The sequence below is a fragment of the Ambystoma mexicanum genome, chromosome 4p (genome assembly GCF_040938575.1).
Source record: "Ambystoma mexicanum isolate Mex_15411 chromosome 4p, UKY_AmexF1_1, whole genome shotgun sequence".
In the NCBI taxonomy this organism is placed as follows: domain Eukaryota; kingdom Metazoa; phylum Chordata; class Amphibia; order Caudata; family Ambystomatidae; genus Ambystoma; species Ambystoma mexicanum.
In genome coordinates, this window is record NC_090927.1 from 1,155,255,928 (window position 1) to 1,155,276,306 (window position 20,379).

Here is a 20,379-nt window from a genome sequence, read left to right on the forward strand (position 1 = left end):
TCAGTTGCGTTTCTCAATTTATTTCTTCGATGAGACGATGGGGCTTTCTTCTAGTCCGTTGAGGTCAATGGCCCACTCTTGCAGATGGCTCCACCAATTCTTCTGGCGCCATGTCAGTTCCAGAGTCTTCCTTGTCCCCTTCATAGGGGGTGTCCCATTGGTAGAAAGTTTCACATATACTTGAGTCATGTGCATTCTGAATGCCAGGCACCTTCCTAAAGTGAGAAGAGTTTCTTGCTATGGACCGGCGGTCTCCTTCTGCCGTGACGAGTGACCCTTTCCTTTTGATGATGATGAGTGACTCTTCATTGAAAGGAGCTGCGTTTTTGCGCTGTTGATGTTGTCGGACCACGACCATGTCCCCTGGCGCCAGATCGCTCTCCTTGGCTCTGCGCTTGCCGTCGGCTGCTTCTTTCATGTGTTCCTTCATGAGGGAGTCTCTTGTTCTCATCTCTGCATCCTCTTCATATTGTTCCTCCTTGTCGGGTGCGTGCGGTAGCCGCGTTCTGATCATTCGCCCGAACATTACCTCTGACGTTGACTTCCCCGTGGTGCTGTGTGGGGTGTTCCTATAATCTCGCATGAGTTGGTACAGCATTTTCTCGACAGGTTCTCCCGTGAGGCGTGCGATCTGTGTTGTGCGCTTGATGTTGCTCATAAACCTTTCCATGGTACCATTTGCTTGAGGCCACAACGGTGTTATCTTGCGGTGACGGAAACCCATGTATTCTGCAAATCTTTGGAAGTCTTGTCCCGTGAAGGGTGGTCCATTGTCAGACTTGACCACTTTTGGTATGCCATATATTGCGAACATCCGATCTAGTGCCGGGATGGTGTGATGTGCAGAGGTGGATGGGACAATCTGTAGGTCCGGATATCTAGAGTATTCGTCTACAGCTACTAAGATGTAATGTATTCACCCCCTTCCATGGGCCCAAAGTGGTCGATGGCTATCTCTTCCCATGTTCCTTCTGGTAGTGCAGTCATTCTTAGTGGTTCAGGGACCGTGTGCGGCTTCACAATGGCACAAGTGGGACAGTTCTGCAATAGCTCTTCCACTGATGCATCTAGTTGGGGAAACCACAGTTTTTGCCTTAACATCCTCTTGGTAGATACAATTCCCCTGTGTCCTTCATGAGCTAGCTCTAGCACCTTCTGTCGGAGGCTTCGCGGTATTACTAATTTTGTCCCTTTTAGTAGTAGTCCTTCCTCTGACTTCGCAAGTTCTTCCCTTGCAGCTAAAAGGCACGTGATGTCTTGTTTGGTGTCCTCGTTCATCGTTTCACGGATCTGCTTTGCGTGTTTCCACCGCCCTGTTTCTAGGCACCTCAGAATGGTTTGTATTCCCTGGTCTGTGTTGGACTCTCTTGTTATCTGTTCCATGTCAAGGCCTTGTGGTGTGCTGCTGTGAATAACATATCTGATGTATTGATCAGCGATGGACTGTTCTGGTCCGCTCCTTTCCTTTGGGTGCCGGGAGAGGAAGTCTGCGGGATTTTGTTCCTTCCCTGGCCGGTGCATGATGGTGAATCGATAGTCCTGCAGCCTAAGTGCCCATCTGGCTATTCTTGGTGGCATTTTAGCTTGTGGGTTGCCATAGATGAAGGTGAGTGCCTGGTGATCCGTCACGACTATGAAAGGTTTTGCATACAAGAAGAGATGAAAGTGCTCGCAGGCCCAGACAACCGCCAGTCCTTCCTTTTCCGCTTGAGAATAGGCTTGTTCGGTTTTAGATAGGCTTCGACTGGCGTATGATACTATGTGTTTCCCGCCCCCTTCTTTGTCATATAGTTGCGTGAGAATGGCGCCTAGCCCAATGGGACTGGCGTCTACGACGAGTTCTGTTGTCTTCTTGGGGTCGAAATACGCCAGGTTTCGGGCGTCGGAGATGCGGTCTTTGATGATCTGGAATGCTTCTTGGCATTTGGGAGACCACGCGAATTCGGTGTTGAGTTTGGTGAGAGCTCTCAGGGGTTCACTGATGGACACAAAATCTCATATGTATCTCGTGCAATAGCTTGCGAGTCCCAAGAATGATCTGAGATCTGATGTTGTTATGGGTGGTTCAGCTTCACGTAGCGCGCTAACCTTTTCAGGGTCAGGCGTCATGCCCTTCTCCGAGAATATGTGTCCAAAGAATCTGAGTGTCTTCTTGCGAAATTCACACTTTTCCTTGTTGAGTGTTAGCTGGGCTTCTTCCAAGGCCATGCAGACTCTCATTAGAGTGTCATCATGTTGTTCCTGCGTCTGGCCGAACACTAGAATGTCGTCGCTGTAATTCAAGCAGTTGGGCACATGCTTGATGACATTGTGAATTTCTGCTTGAAAGATTTTGGCTGCTGAGGACACTCCAAAGCTAAGTCGCTTATAGCGTATTAACCCTAAATGGGTGGCAAACGTTGTTATGTATCGAGAGTTCTTGCTGAGCTCCAGCTGATGATAGCCTTTGTTTAAGTCCAGCTTCGAGAATACTGTCGCTCCATTTAAGAGTTGCACCATGTCCGTTATTCGGGGGGCTTGATGTCGTTCTCTTAGGATGGCTTCATTTGGTCTTCTCATGTCTACACATATTCTGATGTCTGGAGTGTCTCTCTTGGGTACCGGCACTATAGGGGAGACCCATGGTGTGGGGCCTTCCACGGGCTCAATGATGTCTGCCTCTAGCAGCTTGGTTAATTCGTTCTCAACTTGCTGTTGAATGTTGATGGGGATGCCCCTGTAGTGTTGGGCTACTGGAGTGACGTGGGGATCGATGTGGAGTTCAATTTGTTTTCCTCTCAGTTTTCTGAGGCCTTTGAACAGTGCTGGGAATATTTGATCGATGCTTGCCGTTGGATCTAGGTACTTGTGCACCATGAGGCGGTATAATATGTGAATGAGTCCCATCTCGATGGCTGACCGATAGCTTAGGATGCATCCGCTCTCAGTGGGGGCTTCTAACACATGCATGGGGATGCTTTTCTTGTGTTCCTTGTATTGGCATAATGCCATGAAGAATCCTTTGCATGCTAGGGGTGTTTTTGAGCCGTAGGGATAGATGAGGGCTCGTGCTGGCTGTAGGCGAGGAGCGTTTGGTATACTTTGGTATACTTCTTCACTTATTACGTTTACAGTTGCTCCAGTGTCTATTAGGAATTCTGCAGTTATTTGATTAATTCGCATTCTCAGCATTGGGCTGTGCTCTTTGGCCGTGTTGTTTCCCAGGGCGTATAGATATCCCTTTCTCCGCGGTGCTTCTTGTTGTTTTTCCAGTCTACGGGATCTCTCTTCTGAGGATGCGCTTGACACGCTGTCTGACTGTGACTGTTCTATAAGGCATCTCACATATCTTCTGGGTCGCCTTCTTGCTTTTGAGTGGGTGGTTTTGTTCTCCCTCCATTCTCTCCTCTCTTGTCTCTTTTCCGGTTGTTCGTCGTGGTGACGGTGCCGTCCCTGTTCCTGGAAATGGTGTGCCGCCCTGTTGTGGTGGGTGAGTTGGTTCTGTTCTAGTTCCATCGTGGGTCTTCCACTTCTACTGGTTCCCTTCATTTTGCTGCGAAATATCAGGCATACGGACTTGTAGTGGTTGTCGCCACCACATGTAGAGCATGTCTGTCCCATGGCAGGGCACGTTCCTTCATGGGGGTATTCATGGCCACACCTGTAGCAGAAAGGATCAGTGTTGGTTCTCGTTGTACTCTCCAGCTTGTTGATGCTTTCCTGCTTGCCGTGTGTGATCTTTATGTCGTCCAGGCCTTCCACTTGCGCTGCGAGGGCTGCGTCGGAACTCGCTGGACGCAGGATTTCCTCTAGACTTCTCGGCTGTTGTAGTAATCGCTTCCGGAAGTCTGCGCTTTCGCACCCCACTATGATTTGCGATCTGAGGGCCTCTTCGTTTGAGTAATTGTTGAAGTCACAGTGCTTCATTTTTGATCTCAGTCTCATGACGAAAGCGTCTATGGATTCTCCTTTGTTCTGCTTGGTGGTGTGGAATATGTGCCGTTCGTAATCCACGTTTGTGTGAGGTGTGAAGTACTCTGTGAGCGATGTCTTCAGCTTGATGTAGGTGTCTATGTTGTCTTCCGGCATTTCCTCAAGGATGTCTTGCACGTTGGAACCTACCGCATGGTTTAGCAGGTTTAGCTTTTGTTCATCCTCTAGTGGTCCCGCTGCCTTTAGGCATACTTCAAAGTCTCTCAGCCATCTTCTCCACCTTGACCCCAGGGTGCCCGTCTCGGTGAGGTCAAAATTTGCTGGTAATTGTGCCCTTGTCTGCTCGGGGACACTGGGGCGGAGGGTATCTCTTCTTGTGCTGGTGTCACAGGGACTGTCAGTGACACCCTTCGGGCTGGAGTCGCTGTGGCCGTGGGTGACTCTCCTCCTGAGCCACTCATGAGCTTACTTTGATTTTCTTATTGGTCGCGAGTGTGGTGATATCTCGCTGTCACCAGGGGGCGCTGCGTTGAGAAGTTCGAGCCTAGCGATCTTGTATTATTTATTTATTTTTTTTGCTTCTTATGATGGGCGCGTGTGCTTACCCTTTTGCATGCCCGGAGCGAATGGGTCGCCTCTCGGCCGTTGCCTTGGCCGTCCTTGTGGTCGTTGCCGTTGGCGGGAGGCCAGTGCTCCTCAACCGCCCGGGGTTCTGTTGGCTTTATTTTCTCCAGCCGTTGCCGTTGGCGGGAGGCTAGTGCTCCTCAACCGCCCGGTAATGTGATGCGGGGAGCCACTGCTCCACCCGCGGTGTTGTGGGATAGCGCCTGCCGGCGCTGTTGCCATTGGCGGGAAGAAAGCTTTCCCTTTCTCTCGCCCGGAGAGTTGCTGCACGGGGAGCTGCTGCTTCCGCTCCACCCGTGGGATGAACGCATCGGCGCCTCTTCGCGCTTGCGTGTTGCTCTTCCAGGCAGCGGGGAGCTTTCTCACTCCTGCCTGCTGCCCCCGGGGCTTCCACGAGGCGTGGGCTCGCGGCTCTGGCAGATCTCGACTGCGCCACGAGCACTCCGAACTGAGGTGGCAGGCACGGCGGGGTGCGTGTCCGCCTCGTCGCCAGATGTAGTGTTGGCAGGTGGACCTCCTTACGATCCCAGTCGCACTCTCTTTCACTCAATGAAATGGGGCTGACACAGGAGCTGGGGTGCAACACCTCTTCACTTTATTTCTTCATAATACGAACTGCCGCTCTGCACGGTAACCCCTCCCCTTCCTGACACGTGGGACGCAGCCCACTTGGTGACTAATAATAGAGAGAGGTCTGTTCCTCACTTCGATAATATGGTGACGACACCACACATATGTCCAACTGTAAAAACAGAGTTAATATGTCATCGACTCTCTCCACGGCCCATATCTGTGTCTGCCAAGTAACTAATTACGTGTTAGGCCCTGTTCTACTGCAGATGATGAGCTCAGCAGCACCCACGTGGATGAAGACGGACAAGAAGGCTGAGATTGGAGCCTAACATCCCCTATGGAGTGGGCTGCCCATGTATAGGGTCTCGCCAACCAGCCTTGTGGGTTTTCACTGTATGTAATGACGACATAGATCACGCCAGGCACCCTTTTAGCTTACTGCACACCACTGATTTGCCAGAACGTTTGGCGTCAGCAGAGCTCTTTGCTGATGCACTCCTGTTTATAGGAATAAACACTTGTTATCCTTGCAAGCAGTGTCTTGGGCCTTTTTCCCTAGTGGGTTGCATTTTTTCTGGTGTGAGCTTACAAGGACTGGCCTTCAGTGTCCATTTCCCATTTCCCATTTCTTATTAGGAGTATTTCTACTCCCTATTTCTACTCCCTATCTTTATTTTCTGGGAGTATTTGCCTATTTTTAGGGAGTAAAATTGCCCGATACACCCCTTATCTGTAGGGCTGGGCACACCCATTCACAAAAGGTTTGGCCTCACACCAGGGTGATGCTCACCAACAGGGCTTTAGATACTCTTGAAAAGGGATACTAGGGCTTATCTGAGTTGTAGTGCAAACCATCTGTAGCCAAAGGTTGCAGACCCTGTTTTATACAATCACACGTGAGCTTTTGCATTTAAAAGAAGGGGTGTTCCATTCCTTATTAAAGTCACTTTTGAGCAAACACTTGATATAATTCATTAGGCTTCTGTCAAACCGCACATTGGAGAATCAGTATCACTGATTCATACCATCCCTGACCTTCGACTCAAAGCACAGGAGCGTCACTCGCCAACCTTACCCAGAGGTTGCATCACATCTCAAACAGGTTCGACCCCCAAACCAATCTTGGTGAGTGCTCCAACCTGCATTGCTTGAATGCCACCTTCAACCTGCTCTGAGCCACCGTATTCCCCCCGCTCGACGCCCTCTTGCCGCTTGGATCAACACAGTTTGCTGCACCCAAACTTGACTCGAACCTCTTGCACAACAGCTGTTAAACTGCCAAAAAACGCAACAAGGGATTATTGACTCCTAAATGCCCCCTTAATCTATTTTTGGTCTTTAGAAAATTGTTTGGTCACTTTGATCCCTTTTGCACCCAAGAATATATCATTTTAAAGAAGATTGACTTTTACTTACCTTTTTAACCCCCAATTCATGACCCATAGCGTTGCATCTCGGTGGGTTTTGTGTAGTGCTTTCTATTTAGCTTGTTAGTCTTGCATATAGTTTGTTGAATTCATAGAATATATATTTTTATAGAAAATTGATTGGACATTTCTTTATTTTGATATGATATGGCATTTGTAATGCGCCTATACACAAGTGTTTTTGGCCTGTTATGCTTCACTGTTTGGGGTGCTACTGAATCACATTCACACCCCTCTTCAGAGTATATAGCCTTCCCTCGGCCCGTGTTAGCACAAAAGGCAAAAGAGTATATCTCTTAACTGTTCCCGTTTTACCTTAATGATTGTGGTGGATCTTGGTATGTAGAAGTGTGAGACTTGAGTAGGCGATTTAGCCTCTACTTATCCATGTACTTTTGCAGTGCAGTAGTCAGATATGAAAGCGAAAGGTGGCAGGATCCACACTGCTCCAATGTGCCCCACTCATGCTTTCCCAGCCCCAGCCCCAGCCACCGCAATAAGGCCTGATTACCCCAGCACGTGTCCAATCCAACATCTGAAAATTCCGAGCCATGGCGGGCATGCAAGATCTGCCGGGTTGCAGCTCCACGCTACTACAAATATACAAACTAAACTAAACTACCCCAAGAGTAGAGACCTCCAAGCCCGCCATCGGTGCCCATCTTTGCCCACAACCAAACATAAAAGTGATAAGGCTCGGGATCTGACCTGTGACCAAAACCAATAATGTGCAACTTCTTGAGATCTAAACATACAGCTGTGAGCTGCTGCCCATGCCTTGTTATGCGCCTTGATGGGGACGATCACAAATGCAAGCCATAGACTGAAGAAAGGAGGAAATGGAGTGCAAAAACGTTCCCTCTGACTGACAAAAGCAACCAAAATGAAGTTAGGTACATGCTCTGTACAAAGCGAATGGACTATTACTTGAATAAAATCCATGAACGCATGACACTCGATCTTGAAACAACAATCGGGGTATGAAACGTATTCCTTCACTACTACCACTGAGTTTAGACAAGGGTTTGGAATGTTTCATGTAGTCCAATTTGGCCAGTGAACTGATAGGTCATACTTGGTATAGGTACCTCGCTCATGACTTATAATTGGTATTTGGGGGTTACTGAATCGATTGGCATCTTCTTTTGGCATGTCCATCCGACAACAGTCTAAGGATGAATTCAAAGTCTCTTTATTACATATGTTTCAGCGAGTGGAGGTGGGTATGCGAAGTGGCACATGCATCTGAAAGCTTTGTTTAGTGTAAATCTTATGAAAGGTTAGATACCCTGCTGGTTGAAAATGATGTCACTTTGAACCCCTACGGGAGTCATGTGTTTCTTTACTTGCCATGCAAGGATGTCATTGATAGTACGTATGATAACATTATTGTTTCTGGACTTGCTTGTGTTTGAGTTATGTGCTTGTATTGTTATGTCAAAAGTATCTAAAGAACAGAGTATCACAGTTGTGTAATGCTTCACCAGGCAATACAATCAATAGTTATATGAAGATCACGCTCCGCTTCCAGGATGCACTGGACACGTTATCACAATTACCTTTGATGTGATGTGTTTCCTGATATTTCTTTTCTTGCTGGGAGTCCCCAATATGAAAATGCTAGCCTGGTCTTGCAAGTCTGTAATAAAAAGGACAAGACAGGGAAGCTTCAAATCTGGGGCACGTGAATAGTAGAGATCCTTCCAGCTCTTCTCTGTTGCAACCCTGTATCACCTTTAATCGCATTCAATGTATGGTTGTAGATATTTTTAGGTGTGCAGGAGGCCCTAGAGGCAGTGTTGTGTAAACTGCAAGGTTATGCCTGTGCAGTAATTTCTTTGTGTTGGTGCTTTCCGCAGATTTTGAGGAGTCCCCGCTTGGCAATGAATCCCTGGAGGCCCTGCGGACCCTGTCATTTTCCGAACTTCCTGATTTGCAGCAGTCAGCAGCTTTGTACTACTTACATATCAGCCAACACTGTGAGTATGTGTGCATCTTACACAGGCACTGACCGCTGTTATGTTTGTGTCTTTCGCTATTTTCGGAATCATGTGAAAATGTACAAAAAGGACAACTCCGACATCTAGAAAGAATACACTGACTCACTCTCTCGGCTATTGAACTGTGACAACCGCCTTTTTGCTCTCCACACGCACAAAATGATGTAGTAGAGTGTCATTTTGACAGATACTTCTTTAGCAAGACACTGTTTGAAGTTACTCTGGCTTTTTACTTCCAACAACACAGAAGAACTTGACTCAAAAGTAAAATTGAAGACATGTATTGATACTCTGAATGTTTTGGGGTGTCTCGCAAATTTAAAGTCTCTCTTCATGCGATATAAGTTTTTCTCCCCCACTCACCAAAACTAAGCATCACCTTCTCATCCATTCTCTGTATTTCTTGGTTAGCCTCTGATGACTTTCAGGAGTAGATTGGTCCTTTCGGGATGTGGCTTCTTTGGACAAGTGGTGGGTACCTCACTACTCCTCCATGCTTGCAATTTGTTGAGAATAATTCTAGACAGTCTTAATCCCAATTCCACTTCTCAGGGAACACACTGGTTGCCTCTAATTTTCTTTAGGCATGCCTGGATTTAGTTCTTACCAGGGCTACTTTTGTAATCAATTTATATTTGGTTAATATTTTGGGAAATAATCTAGCTTAACCATCAACTTTATTGAATCTTTTTAATGATAGTTTAGCATAGAAAAATGATCAGTTCACCATGGACTTTACTTTCAATACTTTCAACATCTCTCAAGCTTTATGAAGGGTTAATTTCTTCCGGGAATCTATTTTCTACATTTGCAATGCCCAAAGGTTCAATTCACTATTCCCTCCATTATGTGCACTTATGAAACTCTTGAACAAATGTTTGTTTTGTCATTGATTGCACCTTGTAGTCTTCCATTGACAGACTTGACTGGTGTATACTTCATCATAGACTTTACTCTGGACATTTTCAAGGGCTCTGGAACTTAGAGAGAAATACCCCTTCATAAGGGACATCCCTTTGTGCATTTGAATTGACACTGAGATGTAAACAAATATTCACTTCATTATAGAATTTACTTGGTATCGTTTCATTAACTCTTAGCCTCAGACACTCGCTTCATCATAGACTTCACCACTTTGTATTTTTCAAGTTTCAGTGACCTTTGGACTTAGACTAGTTTTAATTTCCTTCCTCACAGTCTTCATATCCCAAATTGCATCTGTTCATCTCACTCTTAATGTTCCTGACTCGACTTGGTCCCAGCCCAGATTCTAGTGACTTAAGTCTTTATCTGAGACTTTGGACTCTATGGCCAACATACATTGGACTCTCCCTCATAGCTACTCCCAGCATTCAGTTATTCTGAGCTTTTCCTCTGGGACCCTGGCCTACAGGACACAACCTGCACCAGTACCTGTGTGTCTCATAAGGCTGCATGACACAGCCTGGACTTTCCCAACATTACAAGGATTCACATCTTTACCTCTAGGACAGTGGACTGTGTCCCAACATGCATTCACTTTTCTTCTTAGTGAATCACTACTAGGGCTAGAAGGACTTCCTAGCACTACAACAAGTCAAGGGTTTTTATTTCTGGGACAGTGGACTAAGTGTCCCAACATACATAAGACTCTCACTCAAAATGTTGTTTGATGCGGCCTGGTTAACCGTTTTGAGTCTTTGTTTCTTGGTTCATAGGCTGCACAGCCCAACATGCATCTGTTAACCACGCTATTAATCTTTCTTAACTTGACCTGGTTCGTTTCCCAGCATTTATTGTGATTCAAATTCTAGAATTCGGGCCCCAACATGCATCTTTCTCTCCAGTTCCACGGTCTTCTTTCTTCCGTCTATGCCGGAGTGTCTGAGATTTGTGTCCTGTTCTTCGTGCGTACGTCGTTTTGTCTTTCTGGAGTGCTTAGGGCCGGAACACCAGTGGGACTCTTGCTTCTACTGCGACGCCCTCTCTGTCCGTGCACTCCAGCGTCGGCTTGTCAGGTAGGAGGAGGTGTTCCAGTGGATTCTTACTCCTCATTTACAGCAGTTCATTGAAGAAAAAAGGAAGCGTCCAGTAAGTTCCTTCCTTTTTAGGGCACCCCAGTCACGTGACTCCTTTCTGGGATCTTCTGGTTCCGGGAGGGTCCCAAGTGGCTCTGATACCAGTGCTCTCCCTGAGGTGTCCCAAAAGGGATCCAACCTGCACTCCAGAGTTTTCTCCGAGGCTCCCTGTAAGGGGGCTGTCAGGACCAGATCTTCATCCGAGTTTCCCCATCTGGGGGCTTAAGTTAAGCCCAGCATTTCTGGGGATGTTTTCACTGGGGTACTTCCGGAGGTTTCCAAGTCTGAAACTAAACGTACCAAGACTGGTCTCGTACCAAGCATCCCCGACTACAGGCCCCCTTTGAGGGCTCTAGCTACGGGTGGTGACCTTAAGCCTTCCCGTACACAATCCTGTGGTCGAACCGATCCTGCTGAGGGGGCAAAGAAGGAATGTAAACCCCTTAAGTCTTCAAGTACTGGCCCTGCCGAGGTTCCCTCATCAAGGGCTAATTCTTCAGCAGAATCTAAGGGGTTACAAAAGCGCTCTAGATCTGCTAGCACCCGCTCTGCCGAGGTTCCCTGTCACAAGGCTAAAATGGAAAAAAGTCACCTGATACGTCTGTGGTGACAATGGTCTCACTGACATCTGTGACGCAGTTCACCTCAGGCAGTAACAAAATGGCGGCCCAACCCCTGCGGTCTGAGGCGGCCATTTTGACTACCTCTCTTACACCAGTGTTCTCAACGGCTGGTACATAGGGGCCTGTTTTTGGTGCCAAGCAGCCTTTTCCACGTAATGTGGACAATAGGAATCCGTTCCACCCTCAAATGGATTGGTGTGCTCGTTTTCCACTGCCACACACTGTCTCGCTCCCTCCTACATCCGCACCCTTAGTTTACATGGATCCAGCTGGTGGAGGGCCATCCTGGCAACCAGCCTCTTTGCAATCCTGAGGGTATGCCCCTTCAGAGCGGCCTCTACCCACTCCTGTGCCTAGACCTTCCTCTGAGGATGTGTTTTTTGGCAAGTTTCAGACCCTTATTCACTCTGACTCGATGAAGGCATACTTTAAGGATCTATTCAAAGAAATGTATCCTAAGCCTCTCGAGCCGCAACCTGCTCCGGCTACTTCTCTGCAGGTTCCGGTAGTGCCACCCTCTCCAACTTTTCCGTTGGGGTCCCCCTCCTCTACCACCACCACCACTGCCTCCACTTTCACCTATACTTAAGACTTCTGTTGCACAGTCAGGTCTGCCCACGGGGTCACATGCTGCAGATCAAGTTTCTGTTCCCGCTGCATAGGATGATGATCAAGCGGAACCAGGATAGCAAGGACCCGCCCCACTCTGTCAGAGCCTTTCATGACCGGGTTGTGGATATGATGGCGTTGCTAGATATTCCGATACACGAGCTTCCGGCTCCACAAGAAGGTGTACTTTCAGGAGCCTTTACTCTTTCGACACAGGAACGCACAGGCCATTTCCTTCAAAAGGATATGCTAGCTGAAGCCTGCAGGGTCTGGGAAATACCTAATTCCGGGCAGCACCTCAACAGGAATTTTGACACTCGCTACAAGCTACACTCGTCAGAAGACATACGCTTGACTGCATGTTCACTCCCCTCATCAGTGGCAGCAGCTGCGCTCCAGTCTAAGCCGTCCTCTACATCCTCTATGGCACCATCTCAAGTCCTTTCCAAGGAGGTCATGCTTCTTGATGCCATTGGGAAAAAAGTATTTTCCAATTCCGCTTGTCAGCTGCGACAGGCGAATACCAAGGTCAGTTTTAGGAATGTGTAAAGACTTGTAGGGGGTGTCTGTACTTCCGCTCTCTATAGGGTAGAGGAGAGGCACAGAGGACCCCAGCCAAGATTCTCTATATGGTAGCAATGGACGAGCAATCAAGGCCTAGCTTCTCAGGAGTTGATGCAGGCTGGTTCTTAAGTACAGTGTAGTCCCCGAACCCCCACAAAGGAATGTCCACACACTGTATTACTGAAAACACAGTCTTTATATAATTAATATTCAAAGGTATGTACATGATCACAATAACGCACTTTGTACTCGGAAGTCAATAATGATAAATATATACAATTCTAAAGTGGTACCACTAATGTTATCGAATCTCATTAAAGTGCATCAACTGTACGGTTAAAATGTCACACAGATTAGTAACGAGGAAACCAGCAATAGAGATAGGCAGGAACGTAAGATGGTTGAAACAATAGGCAGAATTCTGGCCCCGTTACCTAGACACAGTTCTGTGTGGAGATCCCCCCGCCTGGGCAACCTGTAAAATAAGGATATATCGCACAAGCCCAGTCCATATGTTCAATAGTCTCACTTCTTCCTGTTAAGGTTTTACCCCCCGAATGTACCTGGTGGAGTAGAGCTCTGCGACAATGCGTCGACCGATCCTTCTTGAGTGCCTCCCTTTCAGGCGGGAGCCACGGATCGTCGAGAGGTGTCAGGGAACTTGGCGTTCGGTGTCGGGGAATCGACGGCCCTTCTTGAGTGCCCTCCCTTTAAGGCAGGAGTCATGGGTCGTCGAAAGTCCGACGGTGAACAGGGTGAACTACGGCAGGGAAGTGGCAGCTTCATTCCTAGCGGTGCTCGTCGACGACAGAGCGTTGGCGACCTGCAAGGAAGAGGCGTGCGGGGCACCTCGGTGACGCTAGTTCTGGACCGCAAAGAGATGATGAAGAACTGTGGCCCAGCAGGGGCGTCGAGTCGTCAGCGTCTCTGTGGTCCTTAGGTTGCAGGAAACCCACCGGTGGATGCTCCTCGCCGCGTCGACGGTCAGGCCTTCTCCAGCAGGAGACAAGCGGGTGACGATGCAGACGAGAGCGTCCGATGATCAATTGAAGTTCTTAGGCAAACGGGAGCACGGCGGCTCCGGTCGGCGACGGCGGTCGTCGACAGTGGCGGACAACAGTCCGAGTGCTTCTCCTTGGAGTTCCGCAGCAGTCCCCGTATCGGGTCGGCAGCCTGTCGTAGGTCTGTCTACCAGGGAGCTTTGGCAAAGATCAGCTGTGCACGATGGTCCCTCGTAGCTCGGGAAGAGGGCGCCTTAGCAGGTCCTCTCTGGGTCAGTCCTTGGAGGCACAGCAGCTTTCGGATTGTGAAGGAGAGCAACAGCATTTCTTCTCATCCAGCAGGGCTTCAAGGTCAAGCGTCAGTTAATCCAGTTACTCGTCGTAGTGGACTTCAGTTTCTGAACACGATTCCTAGCAGTGAGAGGTCCCCAGATATACTGTAGATCTCCCATTCATTCCGTTGGGTCACACTCAAGCATCCAATCATGACTACGGGCATTCATGCAGGCAGGCAGCCAATCAGGCACACGAGGTATTCAGGCCGTTCACTTCTCTCCAGACACTTACAACAAGTTATGTGTATTGGGACAAGTACCGAGCCATTCAACACTCCAAGTTGCATTCATACCGGTTTCGGGCAGGGTTGTCTCAGTCATTGTGTCAACCACCAGATACTAGACACCCACAACACAGAATGCATATTCGTCACACACTCCATTCACCCAGGTCCCACCCACAGGAGGTACCCACAACATACATCACCAGCTAGTCTGGCTGGGCCTTCACAGCAACACCATATATGGCATTTCCACCTAACAGCCAGTCAGGGGGAAGGGACAGAGTCAGGGCTTCCCAGGACTTTGGGAAAACAAAGTAATGGGTAATAGAAAGCAAGAGGCCACCGAGGCCATCTTGTTTTCCATCAGGAATCAACGGAACCCAATGGCAGGGTATCCCAAAATGGAGGATACGCCGCACACCTGTCAAACTCAGCATGGAGCTGCCACCAGCCCATAACCTGCTCTGCGGGCCACCCACAGCTGCCCAAAAACATACACTAGGGGCACAGGGTTGTACCCCCACCCATGGGTGCCATAAGGGTATCCCACAGGTCAGTTCACCAAACCAAAAGAGAGTGAGCTGCACCGCCAGGAGTCCCACATGAACTCCTGCGCAGAAAACACGACAGACCACATGATAAAAAACAGTAAAGGACAAGGATACGGAGGCCCTGTCCCTCCAATGCATTTCCAGCATCACAGTCGCCCTCCTCCCCCCCAGACTGAGGTGGAGGGTGCCTAATCTCCCACAGGATAGACACTCTCATCCAGACGGTCAACATACCTTCTGGAAAGGCCATCTGCATTATCGTGACTCTTCCCTGGTCGGTGCTCTATGGTGAAGTCTAGCCATTGCAGGCTAATGGACCACCTGAGCAGTTTCGGGTTCTCACCCTTCATCTGCATAAGCCACTTCAGGGGCTTATGATCTGTTTGGACCTTGAAGGTTATTCCCCGTAAGGTAGGGCCTAAAACGGCCTAGGCTCCAAACTATGCTAAAACATTCCTTTTCAACAGTAGCCCACCTAAGTTCTCTACCCTTGCGTTGTCTACTGATGAATATGATAGGATATTCTCTCCCTTTGTCATCTAACTGGGACAAGACAGCTCCAATTCCGGTGTTGCAGGCATCCGTCTGGACGATAAAGGGTCGGCTGTAGTCAGGCGCACACAACACGGGTGCCCGACACAGACTTTCTTTCAAGCCATTAAAGGCCCTCTGACAGTCTTCAATCCAATTGACCTTTCTAGGCTGCTTGGGTGAAGTCAGAGCTGTCAGTGGTGCAGCTATGGTTCCATAGTCCGCCATGAAATTGCGGACCCAGTGAGACCCAAAAAGGCTCTCACCTGGGTTTAAGTAGTGGGAGTCTCCCAGTCCTGTACATCCTGTACTTTACTGGGGAGAGGTTAGATTTGACCCCCTCCTACCTCATGACCAAGATTCGAGACTTTCCCCTGAGCTATCTGGCACTTGGTGGCCTTGATAGTGAGGTTAGCCCTCTGTAAGGCCTGCAACACTCTACCCAGATGTGTCAAGTGCTCTTCCCAAGTGGAACTGTAGACGGCAATGTCGTCTAAATAAGCCACACAAAAGGCTTCCAGCCCACTGAGAGCATGATTGACCAATCTCTGGAAGGTGGCAGGGGCATTCTTTAACCCAAAAGGCATGACCCTAAACTGGTAGAGTCCCTCTGGTGTGGAGAACGCCGTCTTTTCCTTGGCATGGTCCGTCAGAGCTATTTGCCAATAGCCTGAGGTGAGGTCAAAGGTGCTCACAAATTTGGCAGCACCTTTGGTGTCCATGAGCTCATCAGCCCAGGGCAAGGGGTGCGCGTCTGTTTTGGTGACGGCATTGACTCCTCGGTAGTCCACACAGAACCTCCAATCCTTGGTACCGGACTGGGAACTTGCCTTGGGGACAAGGACCACTGGACTGGACCAGGGACTGGTTGAGGGTTCAATAACACCCTGATCCAACATCTTGGCGACCTCAGCCTGGATGTGGTTCTTAACCGTATCTGACATTCGGTAGTTCCTGCTCTTGACAGGCACGCTGTCACCAGTGTCAATCTCGTGCTTACACCACGGTGTAAGGCCTGGCGTCAGCGAAAACAGAGAGGCATACTGCTGGAGCAAAGTCCTGCAGGCCCTCTGCTGCTCGGTTGTCAAATCTGGAGTGAGCTGCACTCCCTCCACTGAGCCATCCTGAGGGTTGCTATGCAGCAAATCAGGAAGGGGCTCACTCTCATCCTCTTCTTGCTCTGAAGCCAGCAAGAGACATGAGACTTCTGCTCGCCTGTGGAAAGGCTTGAGCCTATTAACATGTAATACCTGAGGGGCTGCCCCTGGGATTCCCATGTCAACCAGATAATTGACCTCGCCCATCTTGGAGACTATCCTGAAGGGTCCAGTCCATTTATCTGCCAATGCCTGAGGCTTGGTAGACTCCATCACGAGGACCTCCTGTCCCAGAGTCCAATCCACTTGCGATGCTTTAAGGTCATGCCAGTATTTGTTCAATTCCTGGCTGGCCTTGAGATTCGCCGTTGCTTGACCCATTATCTGTGTCATCCTCCGTCTGAGGCCTAACACATAGTCCCCCACTTGGTTGGCGGGACCGGGAGGGTTGGCTTCCAAGCCTTCTCGGATCAAGGCGAGGGGCCCCCTCGCGGGATGTCCAAAGAGCAACTCAAAGGGGCTGAAACCAACACCCTCTTGAGGTACCTCTCTGTAAGTAAACAGCAGGCATGGCAGGAGGAGATCCCATTTCCTCCTTAGGGGCTCTTCCAAAGCACCTAGCATGTCCTTGAGAGTTTTATTAAATATCTCAACCAGACCATTGGTCTGGGGGTGGTAAGAAGTGGAGAACTTGTAGGTTACCCCGCACTCTTTCCACATGGTTTTCATGTAACTAGACATGAATTTGGATCCTCGGTCACAGACAACTTCTTTGGGGAATCCAGCACGGGCGAAAATGCCCAGGAGTGCCCGGGCCACCACCTTGGCAGTAACAGCCCGAAGGCGTATAGCCTCAGGGTACCTGGTGGCATGATCTACCAAAACCAGGATGAACCGATGTCCACCTGACGTGGGAGGGTCAAGGGGTCCGACGATGTTGATGCCCACCCTCTCAAACGGTGTGCCAACCACTGGCAATGGCTGCAGTGGGGCAATGACACTGCCTCCAGTCTTGCCAGACAACTGACAAGTTGGGCAGGTCCTGCAGTGGGACTCCACCTCTACTCTCATTCAAGGCCAGTAGAAATGGGCAGAGAGCCTTTGCTTAGTCTTCTTGGTACGAAGATGACCAGCCAAGGGCACCTCATGCGCCAACTGTAGTAGGAAGGGCCTGTAAACCTGGGGTACCACCAACCTCTTGAGGGCACCAGGTTCAGGCTTAGTGGGCTCACTAACAAGGAGCTCGCCCTCCCAATAAATCTGGAAAGTCCTAGGCACTTCTCCTTGTGCCTGGGACAGGGCCTGTTTCCTCAGACCCTCGAGAGAGGGACACTCTCTCTGTCCTTCACAGAAGTCTCCCGGGAGGGTCCCCCTTTAGCTAACACGCATTGAAGATCGGGATGATCCTCCGGGTTGAGAACCTCTCCCACAGAAGAGTCTTCTGGCTCTTCTCCCACAGGAGTTGAGACGGGGTTTACCACTGGACCCAGCCCGCCCGGAGCATGGATCCCAATGGGTGCTGTAGGAACAGCAGGAAGAGAAGGGGCTCCCTCCAAGGAGGTGGTCTTCTTGCTCTTCCTTCGTCTTGCCTTAGGCCGCGACTTCGGCTCGGGTACCCGACTCACAGCCAGACCCGGTGTCACCTGTGACCTAGTGACCGCAGCATCAGTCATGGGAAGACCATCCGTGATCAACCCCAACTCTACTAGATCATTACCTAACAGAATGTTAGCAGGGATGTTGTCCTGAACCAGGACAGGAAGCTTTGCTGTCTTGTCTCCAATTACGAGTGTGACTCGGGCTACAGGCGATAATTTGGGAGGCCCACCAGCTAACCTGGTGGTTCTCAGAGGAACATCTACATAGTCCTCTGGCTTGCGCAGGGTTCTGTGCACCACTGTCATGATTGCCCCAGTGTCTCTCAAACCAGTAGAATGCTGGCCATTCAGGAGGACACTTCTCAAAAATCTACGGGTGTTCTGTGGGATAGTCGCCAGTATTTCCGCATACTTGTCCCAGGCCCCAAGGGACACTAAGGAAATCTCTACGGGAGCACCAAAAGTGATCCCTGTAGAGGAGGGGAGGGCAGTGGCCTCCACCTCAGACATGGGGTAAGGGTAGGTCAGGCTGACAGCCTGTACTCCGAGTGCCTTACCTTTATACTTGGAGTCACCCCTTTTGTGATCCAGAGCCCCACAGTCCTAACAAGTGGCGGGAGTGCGGGGTACGGTACTGGAACCACCGCTAGCCTGCTTTGCAGCAGGTGGACCACTACTCTTATTCCCACCCACAGATGACTTATCCCCACTAGATTTTTGGGTCTTAGGAGAGGAGGGTTTCGGTTTATTCGACTGTGACTGCATTTGGGACTCCTCAGCTTTCTGAGAGGCCCCCTTTTCTTTGTCCTTCCTACTGGAGTCCTTAGGGGACACCCGGTGGGAGACCCACTTGTCAGCCAACCTAGCCAGCTTAAAGGGATCCAAAATGTTCTGGTCAGCAACATATTGACGCAGCTCCGGTGAACAGGCTTCAGAAAAATGCTCAAAAAACAACAGGTGGGACAATTCAACAAAAGTTTTCACCTTGTAACCATCAATCCACCCCATCATATTCATGTGCGCAGCACTCACCCAGTCAACCCAAGACACATTCTCTCTTTTCTTAAAATCCCTGAACCTTTTAAGGTATTGGGTAGGCGTCTTGCCAAACCTGGCAATCAAAGCAGATTTCATACACTCATACTGACTCCTTTCTTCCGCACTTAGCTTCAGAATACAGTCATATCCAGTTTGAGGCACTCTGCTCAGCAAACACTTAGCCCAATCTCTTTTGTCAACATCATGAATTGCACAAGCCATTTCAAACGCTTCAATCCATTGGAGGATATCAGAACCCTCCGAAAACACACCATCCAAATCCTTCATAAATTTGGTTTCTGGAGACCTGACACTCTCACTGGGTTTCGCTGAAGTCTCCACTCGAGCTTTCTCTAGCTGGATTCTCTGACATTCGGTGTCCTTGTCTTTGAGTTCAACATCCCTATTCTTGAGTTCCACTTGTTGGGTCAGCTCCTCTTTCTTCAGCTCAGCATCTATTTCCAACTTGCAATATTCAAAGGCCAATTTCATCCTTAATAACTCAAGTTCCAAGGTATTGCTGGGGTTCGGAACAGAGGCAGCAGGAATGGCGGCATTCCCAGGAACAGATTCAGTAGAAACCCCAGGGGCAGAGTCCTCACTGGTTGCATTCCCCCCCCCTCATCAAGAGTTTCACCATCGGTCTGGTAGTCCACCAGGGCAGCTATCAGCTCAGCCCTAGACTTATCCACAAAGTCTAACTCCCTGGCTTCACGAGCACTCTGGAGAGCCTCTAAGCTCATCTGAGTCAATTTACCATTCGCAATAGACTCCATTGCTTTTAATGCAGTTATTTTGTACACACCCAAACCTTAATCTAATAAAGTGCGGATATTTTGTAAGTGGCATGGTTATACACGGATTCTTAAAACCATAAGCATCCCACCGCTGCCACCAGTGTAAAGAATGGTAGGGGGTGTCTGTACTTCCACTCTGTATAGGGTAGAGGAGAGGCACAGAGGATCCCAGCCAAGATTCTCTATAAGGTAGCAATGGACGAGCAATCAAGGCCTAGCTTCTCAGGAGGTGATGCAGGCTGGTTCTTAAGTACAGTGTAGTCCCCGAATCCCCACAAAGGAATGTCCACACACTGTATTAGTGAAAATACAGTCTTCATATAATTAATATTCAAAGGTATGTACACGATCAAAATAACGCACTTTGTAGTCGGAAGTCAATAATGGTAAATATATACAATTCTAAAGTGGTACAACTAATGTTATTGAATCTCATTTAAGTGCATCAACTGTACGGTTAAAATGTCACACAGATTAATAACGAGGAAACCAGCAATAGAGATTGGCAGGAACGTAAGATGGTTGAAACAATAGGCAGAATGCTGGCCCCGTTACCTAGACACAGTTCTGTGTGGAGATCCCCCAACCTGGGCAACCTGTAAAATAAGGATATATCGCACAAGCCCAGTCCATATGTTCACTAGTCTCACTTCTTCTTATTAAGGTTTTACCCCCCCAATGTACCTGGTGGAGTAGAGTTCTCCGACGATGCGTCGACCGATCCTTCTTGAGTGCCTCCCTTTCTGGCGGGAGCCACGGATCGTCGAGAGGTGTCGGGGAACTTGGCGTTCAGTGTTGGGGAATCGACGGCCCTTCTT

At 49.0% G+C, this 20,379-nt stretch overlaps 1 protein-coding gene across 2 annotated transcripts in view; it reads left to right on the forward strand.

Annotated features, from left to right (window-relative positions):
- The window catches only part of LOC138453690 (uncharacterized), a 724,495-nt gene that overhangs the window by 111,090 nt on the left and 593,026 nt on the right, over nt 1–20,379 (forward strand). For both annotated transcript variants that reach the window (XM_069606759.1, XM_069606758.1), the window contains exon 2: nt 8,396–8,515. In XM_069606759.1, the coding sequence (XP_069462860.1) occupies nt 8,396–8,515 (120 nt within the window). The remainder of the gene's footprint in view (nt 1–8,395; nt 8,516–20,379) is intronic.